This window comes from Podarcis muralis, chromosome 15, assembly GCF_964188315.1.
Source record: "Podarcis muralis chromosome 15, rPodMur119.hap1.1, whole genome shotgun sequence".
Lineage (NCBI taxonomy): Eukaryota > Metazoa > Chordata > Lepidosauria > Squamata > Lacertidae > Podarcis > Podarcis muralis.
Genome location: NC_135669.1, coordinates 33,539,732 through 33,559,180, shown reverse-complemented (window position 1 = coordinate 33,559,180; position 19,449 = coordinate 33,539,732). Strand labels below are relative to the sequence as shown.

Genomic DNA, 19,449 nt, shown 5'->3' with positions numbered 1-19,449 from the left:
CCACTCACAACACCAAATTTATGGGGGTGTTCAGAAGTGTGGCTGAGCCGCTCCTGCCCAGTTTTTAGTATACATTGCTAACCCATAGGTCTTTCCCATTCTCTGCTCCCAGGCCTGTACAGAGTTGGGGGCAGTCAGGTACATTTATCCCAGGCCTCAGAGAGCTAAGCCGGCTGGTGGGCCCTGCCCTGCCAGTTTATAACTTTATTCTTACAAAATTCCTGCCCTGAGCCTCAGACAAGCTGTGCATGGGTGTACTTGCTCCTATCTGGTTATGTTTTTTTGGAAATGGGAGGTGCTGGAGGGGACATGGGGAGGCCTTGCTTCAGATGGGAGTAAACACAACTTTCTTTTCCTTTCCTTTTGCAGGTAGTATTCAATGTCCAAGGGCTACAGGCCGTCCAACAAGAGGAAGGGTGGTTTATGCTCCGACCGGACAAATCAAAGCCAAGGCGGGACGAGTGAGTCTCTGTTTTCCAAAGGGGAGCTTTACTTGTTTGCCCCTAAGTCAACCTGTATGGGATTTTGCTGCTGCCACAGTCCTGCTGGAGTGTTTAAGGAACGCGGGTGGCGCTGTGGTCTAAACCACTGAGCCTAGGGCTTGCTGATCAGAAGGTTGGCGGCTCGAATCCCCGTGACGGGGTGAGCTCCTGTTGCTCTGTCCCAGCTCCTGCTAACCTAGCAGTATGAAAGCACACCAGTGCAAGTAGATAAATAGGTACCGCTGTGGCAGGAAGGTAAATGGCGTTTCCATGCACTCTGGTTTCTGTCACAGTGTTCCATTGCACCAGAAGCGGTCTAGTCATGCTGGCCACGTGACCCGGAAAGCTGTCTGTGGACAAATGCCAGCTCCCTCAGCCTGAGAGCGAGATGAGCACCGCAACCCCATAGTCGCCTTTGACTGGACTTAACTGTCCAGGGGTCCTTTACCTTTTACCTTTACCTTTACCTTTAGAGTGTTTGCCCTACTTATCTTACCGTAGTTTCTCCTTGGAGCCAAGGGCATAAAAATCTCTTCTGCCCAGGGGCGGCGGCAGACATCATTTATTTATTCCTTTTGTAAAATTTACGTCCCGCTTGACTGTATAGAAAAACCTCAGAGCGGTTTCATAAATGCAGCCCTGCATCCTAGCCTTACCCAGTCATTGCTGTTCCACTATAAAGCTGGAGTAGGAGAAGACTTGAGAGGGGATACGAGAGCCATGGTCAAATATCTGATGGAGAAGCTTGTTTTCTCCCGCTCCCAAGGGCGGGACCCAAACCAATGGATTCAAATGGTGAGAAAGAAGAGTTTGAGTAAACATTAGGAATAACCTTGTGGACTCCCCTTCATTGAAGGTTTTTAAACAGAGCTTGGGTGGCCATCTTCATGGATTCTATATCCGCCATTCTTGCATTGTGGGGGGTTGGACTTAGACGACCCTGGGAGTCCCTTCAAAACAGAACCTAAAGACTCCTACAAAATCACAAGGGCCTGTAGCTCGTGTCCTAACTGAGGAGGGCCAAGGAGCCTGTGGCTCTCCAGTCATCCTTGCTGGCTGGGAGTGATGGGAGCTGCAGTTGGGCAGCATCTCTCCTGAAGGATTCTGTGGTCCATGGTGGGACCATGTAGTTAGTTTGCATCAATCACATTGCACCTTTCCCCTTCCTTTCCAGGGGCAACCTGGGCTCCCTACACCTCCAGTTGCAGCTTCGGGATGAGACGGTGCTTCCGTCCATCCACTACCAGCCTCTTGTCCAGCTTCTGTGTCAGGAAGTTAAAGCAGGTGCCCAGGTGAGATCCATCGCTTTTAGCAGGCAGACTATTGAACTGGGGTGACCCCGGTTCTTCCCTTCACTCAGCTGTAAGGCTCGCTGGCTCGCCAGTTGTTCTCTCTTAGCTTAACCTACTTCGCAGGGTTGTTGTGAGTATAGAAATGTGTTTGGAACCCATGCGTGCTGCCTTTAGCTTTTGGGGAGAAAGGTAGGACAGCGATCTTGGAGATGCACCTGTTTAGACATGCATTCCCCTGATCTCCAGGACTGAACTTCCTGATCTAATCGCTTTAATTGTTAATGCTGTTTTAATGGGCTTGTTTTATTGTACATCTTAATTATGCACGCTTGGAATGCCTTGACGAAATGAACTTATTGTGCATTTTGATTGCACGTGGATATATTTTGTAACTCGGTTTTACACTTGTAAGCTGCTTAGAAGCCATGTTGGCAAGCGAGCAGAATGTGTATATAAATAAATAACACCGTTAAAGAAATATTTGATGACGTTGAGAATAGACCCCCTAATTTTGTGCATGCAAGTGGGGTGGGGGAACTCTCCATCACGCTTTAATTGATTTTTTTTTTCTCCTCCTGAGTTTCACATGCGTTACAGCCTCCCTGGGGGTCTATCTCCTCAGCCGCTCCCCTTCTTTTTTTCCTCCTGGCAGGACGGGAAAGTCCATTTAATAACCCTGATTGACGACACCACGACCGCCGAGTGCAGGCAGGAAGTTGCCGTCAACCTTGTCAAGCTCTTCGTGGGCCAAGGGTTGGCCAAAGAGTTCTTGGACCTCCTCTTCAAACTGGAACTGGATAAAACCGGTAAGGATCCCGGGTGCATGACTGGGACATTGGAGGCTACCATGCTCTGTGCAGCTGGGGTACCATTTTATGTCACTAGAATGGAGGAGAGTGTGCAATGCATGGGGGGGGGGGCGAGGAAGTTCAGACCTGCTCCAAAAAAATTGATCAGTTGGACCCAGGGGTGTCTTACCCATAGAGGCTAGTGGCGCAGGGCGCCAAGTTCTGGAGGGCGCCAGGGAAGAGGCAGAGGCTGGACGCGGCGCCTCCCGGCATGAGCTCACCGCCCTCACTCGCCTCTGCCATGCCACGCTGAAGCAGCGCCGCACCCAGAGCTTCCGCCTGCCGTGGCCACCACAGCACGAAGCGGCCAGCTGAGCCGGGAGCCGCCACGTCGAGCCTCCGCCTCTTCCCTGCTGCAGGAGCTGCCCTCCAGCCACTGCCCGCGTCCTCCAGCCCCACAGAGCTGGGCACAGTGCCATCCTCCCTAAAAAGTTTGGCAACTATGGGAAAGGGATGGTGGTGCCGGAGGGATCTTTGCACCACAGCGCCGGATATGCTTAAGACAACCCTGGTTGGACCTAGGCATGGGCAGTTCCTGTCTGCCTATGGCATTTCCAGACTGCTACTGTAATTTGGGGAGCGGGGAGCGCTGTGGGTTAAACCACAGAGCCTAGGACTTGCCGATCAGAAGGTCGGCGGTTCGAATCCCCGCGACGGGGTGAGCTCCCGTTGCTCGGTCCCTGCTCTTGCCAACCTAGCAGTTCAAAAGCACGTCAAAGTGCAAGCAGATAAATAGGTACCACTCCAGCGGGAAGGTAAACTGCGTTTCCGTGCGCTGCTCTGGTTTGCCAGAAGCGGCTTAGTCATGCTGGCCACATGACCCGGAAGCTACATGCCGGCTCCCTTGGCCAATAAAGCGAGATGAGCGCCACAACCCCAGAGTCGGTCATGACTAGACCTAATGGTCAGGGGTCCCTTTACCTTTACCGTAATTTGGGTGGGTTTCAGTCACATGCTGGCAAATTCAGGTTCCTAGAATCATAGATGGGGCAGCTCAGTAGAAGGCAACTTCCTATGTTCCTGTGTTCTGTTTCAGATGAGCCAAACACTCTGTTTCGGAGCAACTCTCTGGCCTCTAAGTCAATGGAGTCATTTCTGAAGGTACTTGATGGGTTTGTGGTTTGCTTGTGTGAATCTTGAGTATGTTTATATCGTTCTGTTTTTCCATCCATCTATATATCTCCTGGGATAGCTCAGTCAGAGCACGAGCCTCTCGATCTTGGGGTTGTGGGTTCAAGCCCCACGTCGAGCAAAAGATTCCTGCATTTCAGGGGGGCTGGACTAGATGGGACCCTCTTGGTCCCTTCCGACTCTACGATTTTATGATTCTATACTGCCGTCTGATCGTTCAGTCCGCTGTCTCTCCTGTCCTGCCCCAAAATCTTCCCACCTGCAGGTGGCAGGGATGCAGTACCTCCACAAAGTCCTTGGGCCGACAATCAACCGAGTGTTTGAAGAGAAGAGATGTGTTGAGCTGGACCCCAGCAAAGTGGAGAGCAAGGATATTGGGTAAGAGAGCCGGGATCAGGGACCTTTCTCAGGCTGTACATATTGCTGTGAGTTTTGGGAGCGGGGGTTAGTACGCAGGACGCCTGGGTCCCTTCTAAGTTCTGGGGGTTCTGGATTCAGGCAGGGGTTACAATTGAATAGGTTGGTGAAGTAGGCAGGAAGGCCAGCTTCTTGCTGGATGAGTTGATGGCCCTAAATATTGTTGTTAGTATAACAAAGGAAGCTGTGCTGTGCCAGAAAGCATTAGGTGGGCCCCTCTCCCTCACCTGGCTGCTAGTGAGTGGGAAGAACTACAGTCATACCTCAATTTACAGACGCTTCAGGTTGCGTTTTTTTGGGTTACGGACCCCTCGAAACCCGGAGGTACTGGAAGAGGTTACTTCCGGGTTTCAGCAGTCGCGCATGCGCAGAAGCACGAAATCACAACCCGCACATGCGCAGACATGGCGCTGTGGGTTGCAAACACTGCAGGTTGCGAATGTGCCTCCTGCAAGGATCATGTTCGCAACCTGAGCGTCCACTGTATAGCCAAGAATGGCTGAGCTGGGCTAGAAGCAGAGAGTGAGAGTCCTGCTTGATTTCTGCTTCAATCCAAGGCTGTGAGCAAGACCTTCTGGGGTGTTGGTGTTGATGTGATCCCCTCTACCATAGGCTCAGGTTGTATATATACAGTGGTACCTCGGGTTAAGAACTTAATTCGTTCTGAAGGTCCGTTCTTAATCTGAAACTGTTCTTAACCTGAGGTACCAATTTAGCTAATGGGGCCTCCCGCTACCACCGTGCCGCCACCATGCGATTTCTGTTCTCATCCTGAAGCAAAGTTCTTAACCCGAGGTACTATTTCTGGGTTAGCGGAGTCTGTAACCTGAAGCGTCTGTAATCTGAAGCGTCTGTAACCCAAGGTACCACTGTATGTGTAAATAAACCCTTTATCTTAAAGACACCCCGTCTCCCCTGTCCCTCATTGCAAGGAAACCGAACCACGGGTAAGCACCCGGAACCACCGAACTCTTGCACCACTCAGAAATTTTCATGGTGTGCAATAATACGTGCAGACACACACATGCACACATGACATAGTATCACAACACTCCACTACGACTAGGAAAATACAGCAATGACGTTGTTCCATTTCCATAGAGCACAGTTAAATTCTTAAAACGTGGTCACGTGTGTGGAGGCCCAAACTGTGGTCCCTTGCGGTTTATTCCTGTTTGCGATTTACGCAAGAAACACCAGATGACCAAACTTGGGGAGAAAACAGTAAAGACCTGATGAAGAGAGCACAGCAGAGGTTATATTTTCTGAGAATCCTCCGGAAAAATAATCTCTCAAGGGACCTATTGATGGCATTTTACCATTGTACTGTTGAGAGTGTATTAACTTATGGTCTGTGTGTGTGGTTTGGGAGTTGCACAGTCAGTGAAAAAACAATGCTGTCCAGGGTTTTAAAGACTGCAGAGAGAATAATTGGTGTCATAAGAAAGCTGCAGAGATAGTGCAGGATAGTGCGCACCCCAGAAATGATCTCTTTCAGCTTCTGCCTTCTGGAAGAAGGTACAGGGTTATAAAGACTAGCCGCCTGAGAAACAGTTTCTATCCAAATGTGATTTTGGTTTTAAACACAGTCTATGGGAGTATATTGTATTTAATTATGGGGTATCAGAGTTTTTAGGGGGCTAACCAGGCTGGGATAGCTGAGATAGCAGGCTTGTTGGTTTTGAATGTCTGATGTAGATTTTTTCAGTTTCATTGTTCTATATGGGACAACGACAATAAAGATTATCGCATCATATTATTGTATCGTATTTTATTTGTAAAACCAGTTCATACATATTTATCCTGCCTTTCCTCCTGGGAGCTCAAGGCAACGCACGTGCTTCCCCTGCCTTCCGTTTAATCCTCACAACAGCCCTGCAGTGTAGGTTAGGCTGAGAGAGACAGCGGCTGGCCCAAGGGTCACACCAAGCAAGCTTCACGGCAGGGGGGGGGGGATTTGAATGCCCGCTCCCTGCAAAGTCCTGGACTAAACCACTCTGGCTTATGCAGATGGCAGCGATGATGCTGGAAAGGTGTCACAGTCTCGGGGGCGGGAATCCATTTATTTCTTTTTCTTCCTCTCCCTGCGGCAGCTGCTCCAGCCTCCACCGTATCCAGAGCGAAAGTGACGTCATCCAGCAGAGCGCTCAGCACCTTCGGTCCTATCTCGGCGACCTGCTTGGCACCATCTCCAAATCCGCCAAGGCGTGTCCTGCCATCATCCGCGCCACTTTCCAGCTGCTCTTCAAGAGGGTTGGGGAGCAGTTCCCTGAAGAGAAGGACCAGGTCAGTACAATGGAATCCTCCTCCTCCTCCTCCTCGCCTCTGTCCTGGCCTGCTCTAACCACTGAACTGCACCGCTTCACCAACTGCGGACCTTGGGAGGGCTTTTCATCATGTTTCCTTGGCAGACGCTTGAGCAGCACCAGCTGTTGCAGGGGGCATCTAGGGCAGTGTGGTTGCCAAGAATTGTCCCTTGAGGACTAGGAGCTTGGGCCTGGCCTGCAGATGCTGACAGGTGGCTAGCACAGGCTCTCTCCCTCCCTCCCTTTCCCCCTTTCCCCATCCCTATTAGATGTTGACATCTGTGCTACCACTCCTTTTCCGCTTGCAGAACGTGAAATTCATCGCCATCACCAGTTTCCTCTGCCTTCGTTTCTTCTCTCCGGCCATCATGTCCCCCAAATTGTTCCACCTGCAGGAGAAGCACGCAGACGCCCGCACCAGCCGCACCCTCCTGCTCCTGGCCAAGGTAAGAGCCAACCTGGACTTCACCTCCTGGACAAGAAGGGAGAGCATCCTGTCTGTAAATCCAGCCCCAGCATCTGCACACAGAAAATCCTGGCCCTGTGATCAGTGCTGGCTGCCATTTTAATTCCCCACAATGCCCTTGAGGAATTGTGGGAAATGGGAACTGCAGCTCCTGGAGCCAGCCACCATTTTAATTTCACACATGGCTCCCATTTTAATTTCACACAATGCCCCTGGTGTTAGTTTCACACTGGAGAATTGTGGGAAATGGGAACAGCAGCTCCTGGATTCAGCCACCATTTTAATTTTTCACACGGCTGCCATTTTAATTTCCCACAATGCCCCTGGAGTTGGCATCACTCTGGGAAATTCTGGGGAATGGCAGCTCCTAGAGCCAGCCACATGGTGCTAATTGAATGCTACCTCTGCTTCCCACATTAGAATCATAGAATCATAGAGTTGGAATAGACCACAAGGGCCATCGAGTCCAACCCCCTGCCAAGCAGGAAACATTGACTGTGTCCAAGGTCTCCCAGAGAGCTTCATAGAATCTTAGAACTGGAAGAGACCCCAAGGGTCATCTAGTCCAACCCATGCAATGCAGGAATCTCAGCTAAAGTACCTGTCACAGATGGCCATCCAACCTCTTCTTAAAAACCTGCAAGAAAGGAGAGTCCACCACCTCTCGTGAGTCTGTTCCACTGCTGAACAGCTCTTAACTGTCAGAAAGGTTTTTCTGATGTTTAGTTTGAATCTCCTTTCTTGTAACTTTGAAGCCATTGGTTCAGGTCCTACCTTCCGGAGCGGGAGGGAACAAGCTTGCTCCATCTTCCATGTTTACAGCCCTTTAGATATTTGAAGATGGCTATCATAGCACCTCTCAGTCTCCTTTTTCCCCAAGCTAAACATACCCAGCTCCCTTGACCGTTCCTCATAAGGCTTGGATTCCGGGCCCTTGATCATCTTGGCTGCCCTCCTCTGCACACCTTGCAGCTTGTCAACACCCTTCTTAAATGGTGGAGCCCAGAACTAGCTGTGCAGGACCTGAAGCACAGGTCTCCTCCGTTTCTTAGGCCCCAGTGTCCTCTCTGCCGTGCACCACACTTGATTCGTGGAGGCCTGTCCTTGACCTGTGGTCACCTCTCTGAATTCTCGCTTGCCAGGCTGTTCAGAACGTGGGGAACATGGACGCCGGTGTCAGCCGCACCAAGGAACCCTGGATGGCTCCACTGCAGCCCACCATCCAACAGGGCGTCGCACAGATGAAGCGGTTCCTCCTCCAATTGATTGACATTGAGGAGAAAGAAGGTTGGTGACTCTGGGCAGCCCCAAGCACTTGGGTCTGGTTCGTTCTGATTGGAGGGAGGGAAGGTGCCTTGCAGGGCTACCAACCAATCATTTTCTTACTGGTGTGACCAATGAACAGCCTTTTATTTGAGGTGGCGGTTGGGGGGTGAGCTGAAAACCAGGAGTCAGGCACCCACACATGTAACCACATTTAAAGCACGCTCCTTCCCACAAAGAATCTTGGGAACTGTAGTTCACCCCTCACAAGGCTGTAGTTCCCAGCAACCCTAAACAAACTACATTGCCCAGAATTCTTTGAGGGGGTGTACACAGGCAAAGCGACTGGGCTGTGAACTATGGCCCTCACCCCTGCCAGATCCTAGGTGGCAAACCATTCTTTCTCTTTCTCAGGGTGGATCTACACACAAGGGAAAAATATGCTATAAATAAGTCAGAAATTAAATCGTTATAAGAAAAGAAAAGAAAAACCCTATGTAAAAACCGCACAGAAAATTTGTTTGCTCTCCATCGCCATCTGGTGTTGTATGTTTATAACACATTCAAAGTGATGTTTTTTGACTAATGTAGCTGAGTCCTGAGTCTTCCTCGCTGCAATATGGGGCTAGATAATAATGACCCACCTTACAGAGTAAGCTGTATGTTGACACACTTTGATTGCTAGGTGGGTTTATTTAAAAAATAAAATCTAGTCAGTTTTGTTCTGGTTTTGTACTGTCTTTGCAGAATTGGACCCGCAGAAGTCCCCCTCCCTGCAGACCCAGGTTGTGAAAGAAGGGCCTCTGTTTATCTATAAGGCCAGAAGCAAAGGCCCTCTCCTCTCGTCCTCCTTTAAGAAGCTCTACTTCTTCCTAACCAGCGAAGCCCTCACCTGTGCCAAGACACCAAGCTGCAAGGTGAGGAGGCAGCAGGGAGGGCTGCTGCTGCTGTCATGGCCGCCTGGTGGACTTTCCAGAAGGTTCTAGAAAGCCACGGGCACAGAGTATTGGATTAGACAGGCTTTCGCCTGATCCAACAGGGCTCTTCCGCCTGTGACGTACTTACGGGACATGTCTTTTCAGAAAAGCTCCTTCATCACACCAGCCAGCATCCGGGCAGCCGAAAAGGTGGAGGAGAAGAGCTTTGGCAACTCTCACGTCATGCAGATCATCTACGCCAACGAGGCCGGACAGACAGACACGGCTTACCTGCAGTGCAAGGTTGCTGTAGTTGGGGATCCAGTTTAGGTGGGGAGGGAGAGCTTACAGTGGGTGATGACAGTGGTTCCAGCAGCACCCCTTCTGCAAGCCTGTTGTTTTCTCAAGAGGCTTGGAAGTGGCACCTGGCTTGCTCCTTTTGTCCTGCTGCTTTTTCATTTAAAAAAAAAACCACACCTTTCTTGGAAACAGGACCTGCAATGCCTGCCTGACCCGAGGGCAGAAAACATGAGCATCTGACACACAATTATACTTGTGGCATTTCAGCATTGTGTGTGGCTGGAGGCCAGCCAGTTGAAATCACACACAAATTAAATGCACGGAAGGTGGAACACTTGAAAACAGGGTTTTCCTGGTGCACAGAAAGAGCTTTTACGCGCTTTGCCTTGCATACTGGGCTCTGGGATGCTCTCGCAAGATGGCTAGATTTTGTGAGAGCTTGGCGACTTGCCTGGTGGGGGTGGGAGCAAGGCCCCCACTTGGCATACTGCTATGGAAAGATGTGTATTTGGGGGGGCGATTAGGGGACACGGGTGGCACTGTGGGTTAAACCACAGAACCTAGGACTTGCTGATCAGAAGGTTGGCGGTTCGAATCCCTGCGACGGGGTGTCTCCCGTTGCTCGGTCCCTGCTCCTGCCAACCTAGCAGTTCGAAAGCACACAGTGCAAGTAGATAAATAGGTACCGCTCTGGCGGGAAGGTAAACAGCGTTTCCGTGCGCTGCTCTGGTTCGCCAGAAGCGGCTCAGTCATGCTGGCGACATGACCCGGAAGCTGTACGCTGGCTCTCTCGGCCAATAAAGCGAGATGAGCACCGCAACCCCAGAGTTGGCCGCGACTGGACCTAATGGTCAGGGGTCCCTTTACCTTTACCTTTGAAGGGAGTGGTTCCAACAAATTTTTGCATTGATGTGCCATCCTCATGTTGTAAGCTGCCTATCTTCTGTGATGTATGTATGCTGCTTTTTGGGTGGTTTTTGGCTAAGGGGTTAGGCAATTTCAAAAGTATTTAAAGGTTCTTGCTGACTTTTGCTCTAGGTCCTCACCTCCTTGCAAAGGTGGAAGGGGGAGGAATCTGTTGCAACAGGTGGAGGGAATTAAGATCTGCCTTGCTTTCACGGGATGCTGCCTCCATCCATTCTTCTCTGACTGATAATGGAGTTAGGGAGTCCTTTGGGGAGTTTGGGCTGCAAAAGTGAAACCCCCATTTTCCTGTAACATCTGGAATGCAACAAGCAAAACGCAGTTGTACTGTATACTGAAGGGCTGTGCTGGATCAAATGCATGGATGATATAATCCTGCCCTCTCTGTCTTTCGTGGCTTTTCAGTGTGTGAATGAGCTCAACCAGTGGCTGTCGGCCTTGCGGAAGGTTTGTGTGAACAACGCAGGGATGCTGTGCTCCTACCACCCCGGCGTCTTCCGAGGAGACAAATGGAGCTGCTGCCACCAAAAGGACAAAGGCGGTACTGTGCCCTTTATTGGCCCAGTGACATAGAATCATAGAATTGTGAAGGGACCCCAAGGGTCATCTAGTCCAACCCCCTGCAATGCAGGGATCTCAAACCACATCATCCATGACAGGTGGCCATCCAGCCTCTGCTTAAAAACCTCCCGGGAAAGGAGAGTCCACAGTCTCCTGAGGGAGTCTGTTCCGCTGTCGAACAGCTCTTACCATCAGAAAGTTCAGTAGGGTGGCAGTTGCCTTCAACCTTACTTTTAAATAAGAAAATAAAGCCTTTATTTAGCAAAATATAAACTGTGAAGGAGTGGACAGAATTACACCAAGTCAACAAAATAAAATAAACAAAATAAAAGTGGACCTTCTAGATGTTCTTAGACTGCAACTCCCATTAGCTTTGTCTGCTGACTGGGGATGATGAGATTTGGAGTCCAATAACTCTTAAAGGTAAGGTAAAGGTACCCCTGCCCGTACGGGCCAGTCTTGACAGACTCTAGGGTTGTGCGCCCATCTCACTCAAGAGGCCGGGGGACAGCGCTGTCCGGAGACACTTCCGGGTCACGTGGCCAGCGTGACAAGCTGCATCTGGCGAGCCAGCGCAGCACACGGAACGCCGTTTACCTTCCCGCTGGTAAGCGGTCCCTATTTATCTACTTGGACCCAGGGGTTCTACCAAGGAGCTCAAGGTGACATCTATGGTTCTCCCCCTCTTCGTTTCAGTCCCTACAACAACCCTGTAAGGTAGGCTAGGCTGAGAGACTGTGACTGGCCCAAGGTCACCCAGTGAGCTTCATGGCTGAGTCGGGATTTGAACCCTGGTCTCTCCCAGGTACTAGTCCAGTACTCTAACCACTGTAGGACACTGACTCTCAGTCACCTCTGGCTTAGCTCTCACAGCAGCCTTCCTTTGACATGTGTATGCTCCCTCAAAACACATAGCAGGAACAAAAACCCTCCAGCCTTTCATGAAAACTGGGCCTCCTTAAAGAAACCTCACTTTAAAACAACAACACTCCTTTGCCTGCCAGGACTGGGCTGTGACAAAACCCGGCATGGAGTTACGCTGCGGGAATGGAATGACCCCTTGGATCCCGACTTAGAGGCTCAGTTGATTTTCCGACACTTGCTTGGGGTGCGAGAAGCAATGAGGTAAGTTGACTGGCCCTTCCTTCCTTCCTTCCTTCCTTCCTTCCTTCCTTCCTTCCTTCCTTCCTTAATTACAAGGTATGCTGAGTGGGTGGCTCTCACTTTTAATCATTTTATGGGTTTTTAAAAATGGTGTACTATATAAATAACCAAGCCATAGAACTCTCTGCTCATTCTGTTGCTGAGGTAGTTCTAAGGTGCACTAACTTTGCCCTTTCATTTCTTACTGTTCAAAGGGAAAAATATTTGGAACTATCAACTCTGGAGAAAAATGAAAATCTTCATTTGACCCAGAATGAAGGTATGACTCGTCTTAAGTGTGGAGGGCGGAGTGGACTGAGGCTGGATTGGTTCATAGAGCCATCAAGTTGGAAGGGATCCCATGGGTTATCTAGTTGAACCCCCTGCGATGCAGGAATCACAGCTGAATAATCTCTGACAGATGGCCATTGAACCTCTTTTAAAATGGAGGTTCCAGTGGAGGAGAGTCCATCGCCTTCCATGGTTGTCCATTCTACTGTCAAGCAGCTCCTACCGTCAGAAAGTTCTCTCTAATGTTTAGTTAGAATCTCATTTCTTATCATTTGAAGCCATTGGTTTCCTCTCCACTGGAGCAGCAGAAAACAAGTTTTCTCCATCTTCCCAGTGACAGCCCTTCAGATATTTGAAGAGGGCTCTCATATCACCTCTCAGTCTTCTCTTCTCCAAGCTAAATGCCCCCCAACTGTTCCCCATAAGGCTTGGTTTCCAGATCCGTCAGGCTTTATCAGTTCACTTTCTCAGGGGGAACAAAATACTTTTCAGGCCAGCTTCTGTAAGGGAGGGAGAGTTGTCAGTTTGGCTGGGATTATAACACTGCAGAGCAGCAGACTAGAAAAGAGATCCCAAGGTATAGGGAAGCTCAGAGGCAAGCAGGCTGAAGAAAGCAGAAATATTCTCTCAGTGTGAAGGCTTGACCCAAAAGTAATGAAGTAGTACGGAAAGCAAGGGGTTCTTTGGTTGAAAAATTTCAATTTAAACATGAGAGCATGTCTAAATTGAAAGATGTTCAATAGAAAAATCAGCAGTGGCAAAGCTTCCATGCTGTATCAGTGGCTTTCAGCCTTGGTTGCCTCTGCTCTTTTTAAAGAATACTGAACACTTTGGGTTGAATCCTGAAACATGGATGGCTCTCTCCAGCTTATTATTGTTGTTGTTGTTGTTGTTGTTGTTGTTGTTGTTGTTGTTGTTGTTAAAAGGTACTTCTTGCAGCATGACTAAGGAAAGGGAGATTCCTGCATCCTTACTGATATATTGACAAACTATTTTATGTGATTACCTAACAACCCTTCCCCTTAGAAGATCCGTCACAACAACTAATTGGCAAATGGGACTAAAAATGAACTGTGTGGAAATAATATGAATTTAAAGGTTTTACTCTGTGAAGGATTTGGAAAGAAGAAAGGTTCTCTTTGTGACACAGCAAGAATTGAGATTTGATACGGAAGGACAGACCTTCGTTGCAGGGAGTTTGGTCTTGGGGAGGGCGAGCCAAAGATTTGTTATCTGGATGGGATTGTGAACTGGAAGGGGCAGCCCTCCTGGAAAAGACGAATTTACGATGCAACAGGTCGGGAAAGTTAACGAGCGGGCTTTTAGACTGTATTTCATCGGAACGGCAAGATGGCGATTGCTTGCTCGAGCGGAAACGCCTGGACTATTGGATGAGAGTAATTTACGAGAGAGCAATACAAAGTCCACACAGAAATACAAATAAGACTGGTTTTTTTAACCCACTTGCCGAGCAACTCAGAGGTGAATGAAAAGGAAAATGAGTAACGACAAGGATTGAGAAGAGGGGACTGAAAATATCATTGTAAATATGAAAGCAGCAGAAATATTGGAAGATTGGGCTCCTGCCGATCAAGAAGCATGGGTACCCCCCACAAAAATTTATAATTCGGAAAACAATTGGATTATATGATGTGTATTGTTATAATTTGGATTAATTGGTTTGATGTGTTTAATTTGGTAATATGGAAACTTAATAAAAAATATTTTTTTAAAAAAAGATATATTGACAAACTACTGTGAATGAACTACCTGCACATAATTCTGTTCTCTCTCTCTCTTCTGCTACAGACCCTGAAAATGCCGATGGACCTAGCCGGCTTTTCCAGGTGTTGCAAGATCTTGAAGAAATTCACAGTAAGGAGCTTTCCCGGTTGAGTGACTTGGCCAACCAGGACCGAAATCATCTTGTGGAACTGCAGACGTGACTGTTCGCACAGGCTAGGCCCACGTCTGCCTCCTTTGGGCAGTTCTGCTGCCAAACATCTGGAATAGAGGGTGTTTCTCCTCTTTCTGTCTCTCTTTCTCTCTCTCTCTCTCTCTCTGGACTTGTGATCATCTGATGAGATGGAAATGGGATAGAGTGGGGCCCTGATTCTCGTAACCTGCATCACCTTTCCTTTTGGGAACGACTCTCCCTGCCAAGTCCTCTGAACTCTGAAGACAAAACTGAGATCAATTTAGGAGACCCAACACAAAAGCATTCATCTTCACCAGTCTAAAAAACAGCAACTATAGGGTTGCCATATTTCAAAAATTTTGGAGCTTTTTTAAAGGAAAACCCGCAAGGTTGTTTTTTTTATGCCCTAAACAACTACTGTAGAAGTTCAGCCCCTAGCCTTAATGGAACACCAAAGCTGGTTGTTTTATTGCCTGCGATTTTCATCCAGAACTTTGCATTCTTGAGAACTGCAGATTTAACTGTTTGAAAATAATAAGAAAAAGTAGGTTTCTAGATCTCGTGACAGAGGTGATTTGAAAATACGTACCAGCGGTCTACTGTGTTTGAGGGGGAAGCAGTGAGTGGCCAGAAGCGAGGCCTTGGCGTTGTAGTGGATAGCTCAGTCAAGATGTTAGCCTAGTATGTTACCAGTGTGAAAAAGGTAAATTCCATGCTAGGAAAGAAATTGAAAACAGAACTGCCAGTTATCCTGTTGCTGTTAAACAAATCTATGGTGCGGCCACATTTTGAGTGCTGTGTCGCCTCACCTAAAAAGGATATTGTAGAGTCGGAAAAGGTTCAGGAAAGGGACATGATCAAGGGGATTCCCTTTTTCGTTTCGAGAAAAGGCGAGCCAGAAGATGGTCGCTTGATGGAAGTATATAAAATTCTGCATGTCATGCAGAAATGGATAGAGAAGTTTTTCTCCCTCTCTCTCATTAGGCTAGAACTTGTAGACATTCTGTGAAGCTTTATGTTGGAAGGTTCAGGATAAAATAAAGGACTTCATGTAGCGCATAACTCAATCCCTCCCACAGGAGGCAGTGATGGCCACCAACTTGGATGGTTTCAAAAGAGGTTTAGACAAATTCAGGGAGGAGAGGACTATCAATGCCTACTAGCCATGATGGTGGTTTATCAGCCTGCACTGACCGAGGCAGCAGTTTTTTCTGGAGACCAGTTGCTGGAAGCCACAGGAAGGGCGAGAGCTCTTGCGTTCGGATCCTGCTTCTGAGTTTCCCACAGGGATCTAGTTGGTTGCTGTGTGAACAGCACACTGGGCTGTTCCAACAGGCTGTTCTTAGGTTGCTCTTTATTTCTTCCTTTTGTGGCCTTTCCACATGTACCCCTAGGCAGCTCGCAGTCTGAATACTGGGGAATGGGAGAGTCCGCCCTCTCAACTCCATGGGAGTTCTTGCTGATATGATGAGCAATGGTTCTCCCAGAAAGGCCACATTATCTGGAAAAAAGGGGTCCCTAGCTGGGATTAAAGCCGGCCCTACCGTTGTCCAGGCTACTGCAGATAACAGATTGGAATTAAAAGACAGAGCTGTTGAGAAAGAGAGAGAACTGCAGCCTTGGCTTACAAGCTTAGATGGCTTTGAAAGAGGCTTTGAGAAGTCCATGGAGGAGAGGTCTACTAGCCATGCTTAAAAGCAGTGTACCTCCCAATGCCGGATGTTGGTGACCTTGGACCATGGAAGAGGGTTGTTGACCTCATGTCCTGTTTGTGGACTTCCTTGTTGGCCACTCTAGGGAAATAGGGTGCTGGATCTGGTCTGATCTAGCAGGACTTTCATGACTTGATTTGTAGTCTATGGTTACTATAATTGGGCAAAGGGGGAAACGGTGCCATTTGAGTCTTCTGCCTCAACCCTGCAAATACCTCTGAGCTAGACCAGGTGGGATATATATATTTCCAAGCTCAGCAGTAGCTCTAAGCACGGGAGGAATTTTAAAATTTTAAAATTTGCATGCAATAAAACAAATGAGTATATGCCATTGCATGGGGGAAAATAGTTGAATGGAGGGTGTTGTTGGACTCCAACTCCCATCATCCTTGACCATCATCTGGGCCTAATGGGAGCTGGAGTCTAACTACATCCAGAGGGCCACCTATTCTCTATCCCTGGAATGGCTGTTTGATCTGTCTGGACAGCTGCACCTCCAAGCCAGCAGTCACACGTGATGTAGAATAAAGTCTCTTTTATCACACCCTCCCATCTTGTTTGCGACTATCTGGCTGGCTACAACATGGTTAGCCCTTTGTTGCTTTTCAGCATCAACGCTCGCCTTTTGGAACTTACGGGGTAACAAGAGTGCTTCTGATCATATATGGATTTTACCTTACTGCTAACTAGTGAGTAGCCACAGGAAAAGCGGCGACCACCAGGGATGGAAAAGAAGGAGCTTCCTGAAACATTTAGTGGGGGCCATTGCAGCAATGCAAAAGGTAGCAGCGCCTGGAATGATTTTTATTCCTTCTCCAGGAGGCCTGAAAGGGGCTTTTGCTGGGTTTAGGGTTGTGTTTCTTCACAGCGGTTTATTTTGGACTCGTACAGCATCCATCAGACTTTGTCCCCACACCATGCTGTATCATCTCCCTCCTCCGCCCAGTTTAATCCGGATTTAGTGTTTCCATGGAAAATCCGATAAATTTAAACACACACACACACACAGAGAGATTAAAAGATACCATTAATAATAAGCTGTCACATGGAGGCGCATACACACACACACACACACACACACACACACACACACACAGCAGGCCCTTGTAAGAGGCTGTGATTTCCAAGTTGGCTCCAAGGTCCACCAGCACTTCCATATTTAGGAGTTTAGGCCTTGCCCACTCTCTCGTTTACCATTTCCCATCCTGGTTTTTTAATCTGCATTCATGCGACACTGGCCAGAAGGCATATGCATCCTGTACTTTGTTATGAAATATAAAGTACGGCCGTCTGATGTGTTGCTCCAACCATCTTGAGAGTCCTTCAGCCATTTCTAACTGTGCTTGATTATCCATTTATTTCTCTTCTCTTCGTCAGAAGAGGCCATGTGGTGGTTTTGCAACATGCAGCACAGCAGAAATGTTGCAGCATAAAAATCAAAACAATTCTATAAAGGCAACAAGGGTCATCTAGTCCAACCCCCTGCAATGCAGGAACCGCAGCTAAAGAATCCCTGACAGAAGGCCACCCAACCTCTCGTTAAACACAACAAAGGAGAGTCTACCACTTTGAGGTTTTCTGTTCCACAGATGAACAGCTCTTGGTGTCAGAATATTCCTCCTAATGTTTAGTTGGAATCTTATTTCTCAACATTTGAATCTGTTGGTTTGGGTGCGTACCAGACAAGCAAATCTGGCACCAGTGAAGCTGTGCTGATGTGAACAACTGGGGGGTGAGGGGAGCTGTGAAGCACACCGGGCAGTGGAGTGGTGGGGGGACAACTTCCCTATTCCCTAAGGTGGACACACCTTTCAGCTACGCTTGGATTCAGGGTAGGTTGGTAAAGACTACTTGACAGAAAACGGTCCTCTGTTTGAAGGACTGTATGGTCCAAACGCTGGTTTAAAGACAAAGATCAGTTGTGAGAAATGCCTGGGTAGCTCAGCTGGTTAGAGCGTGGTAGTGATAATGCCAAGGTGGCAGGTTTGATCCCTGTATGGGACGGCTGCATATTCCTGCATTGCAGGGGGATTGAACTAGATGATCCTCAGTGAACCTTCCAACTCTACAATTGTATGGCGCTGTGGGTAAAACCTCAGTGTCTGCGGACAGGCTCCCGGCCTCTAGAGATGAGCGCACAACCCTAGAGTCTGTCAAGACTGGCCCGTACGGGCAGGGGTACCTTTACCTTTTATGATTCATAAGACGCGGGACATGGGACGCGGGTGGCGCTGTGGGTAAAAGCCTCAGCACCTAGGGCTTGCCGATCGAAAGGTCACGGTTCGAATCCCCGCGGCGGGGTGCGCTCCCGCTGCTCGATCCCAGCACCTGCCAACCTAGCAGTTCAAAAGCACCCCCGGGTGCAAGTAGATAAATAAGAGACCGCTTACTGGCGGGAAGGTAAACAGCATTTCCGTGTACTGCGCTGGCTCACCAGATGCAGCTTGTCACGCTGGCCACGTGACCCGGAAGTGTCTCCGGACAGCGCTGGCCCCCGGCCTCTTAAGTGAGATGGGCGCACAACCCTAGAGTCTGTCAAGACTGGCCCGTACGGGCAGGGGTACCTTTACCTTTACCTTATGATTCATAAGAAGGGAGAGCAGGAGAGCCTTGGAGCTGCGCATCAACAGTGAGGACCAGGCCAGCAGGCAAACGGCTCACCTGCTCCAAAGTGAATGTAAGGTAAAGGGACCCCTGACCATTAGGTCCAGTTGTGGTCGACTCTGGGGTTGCGGTGCTCATCTCACTTTATTGGCCGAGGGAGCCGGCATACAGCTTCTGGGTCATGTGGCCAGCATGACTGAGCCGCTTCTGGTGAACCAGAGCAGCGCATGGAAACCAGGGACGCGGACTTATAAAAAATATTGGGGGGGCCCGGGAAAGCTCATGAATAATAAATAAGCTCATGAATATGCAAATTAAGTGGCGCCGCCTCCTCGTGAGCGAATAGGGGAGAGCGTGCTGCGCCTAGCCCCATGGAGTCGGCGCCTATGAGAGAGCCAGAGAGAGAGAGAGAGAGAGAGCCCGAGAGAGAGCGAGAGAGAGAGAGAGCGCAGCCAAGCCCCCTTCACCGCCTGCCCCCCCCCCCGCCAGCCCCCTCTCCCCTCCTCCCTAGGCGGCAGCTCCGCCATGACCACAAACGGCGGCGGCAGCAGCAGCAGCCGCGCGCGGCCCGGGCTCCCCTCGCCGGCCGCGGGAGCCAAGGCGCGCGATAATTTGCTTAAATTATGTCAGCGGCGCCCGGCAGAGCAGCCCTCTCGGCCACAGCGTTCCCGCCCGGGGAGGCGGCGCCCCCAGGAGAGGCGGCAGCAGCAGCCGCGCGCGGCCCGGGCTCCCCTCGCCGGCCGCGGGAGCCAAGGCGCGCGATAATTTTTTTAATTATTGGGGGGGCCGAGCCCCCCCAATAAAATTTTTGAGGGGGCTCGGGCCCCCTCAGGCCCCATGGGGTCGGCGCCTATGATGGAAACGCCGTTTACCT

The 19,449-nt window shown here is 49.4% G+C and overlaps 1 protein-coding gene across 2 annotated transcripts in view; it reads left to right on the top strand.

Annotated features, from left to right (window-relative positions):
* The window catches only part of LOC114585364 (ras GTPase-activating protein 4), a 53,124-nt gene extending 36,609 nt beyond the window's left edge, over window positions 1-16,515 (top strand). For both annotated transcript variants that reach the window (XM_028707938.2, XM_077919952.1), the window contains 14 exons: window positions 370-461; window positions 1,657-1,774; window positions 2,427-2,580; window positions 3,659-3,723; window positions 4,019-4,131; window positions 6,264-6,456; window positions 6,785-6,922; window positions 8,085-8,229; window positions 8,953-9,122; window positions 9,288-9,425; window positions 10,752-10,887; window positions 11,912-12,032; window positions 12,266-12,330; window positions 14,151-16,515. In XM_028707938.2, coding sequence (XP_028563771.2) covers window positions 370-461; window positions 1,657-1,774; window positions 2,427-2,580; window positions 3,659-3,723; window positions 4,019-4,131; window positions 6,264-6,456; window positions 6,785-6,922; window positions 8,085-8,229; window positions 8,953-9,122; window positions 9,288-9,425; window positions 10,752-10,887; window positions 11,912-12,032; window positions 12,266-12,330; window positions 14,151-14,287 — 1,785 coding nt within the window. In that variant the 3' untranslated portion in view covers window positions 14,288-16,515. The remainder of the gene's footprint in view (window positions 1-369; window positions 462-1,656; window positions 1,775-2,426; window positions 2,581-3,658; window positions 3,724-4,018; window positions 4,132-6,263; window positions 6,457-6,784; window positions 6,923-8,084; window positions 8,230-8,952; window positions 9,123-9,287; window positions 9,426-10,751; window positions 10,888-11,911; window positions 12,033-12,265; window positions 12,331-14,150) is intronic.
* The last annotated feature ends 2,934 nt before the right edge of the window (window positions 16,516-19,449 follow it).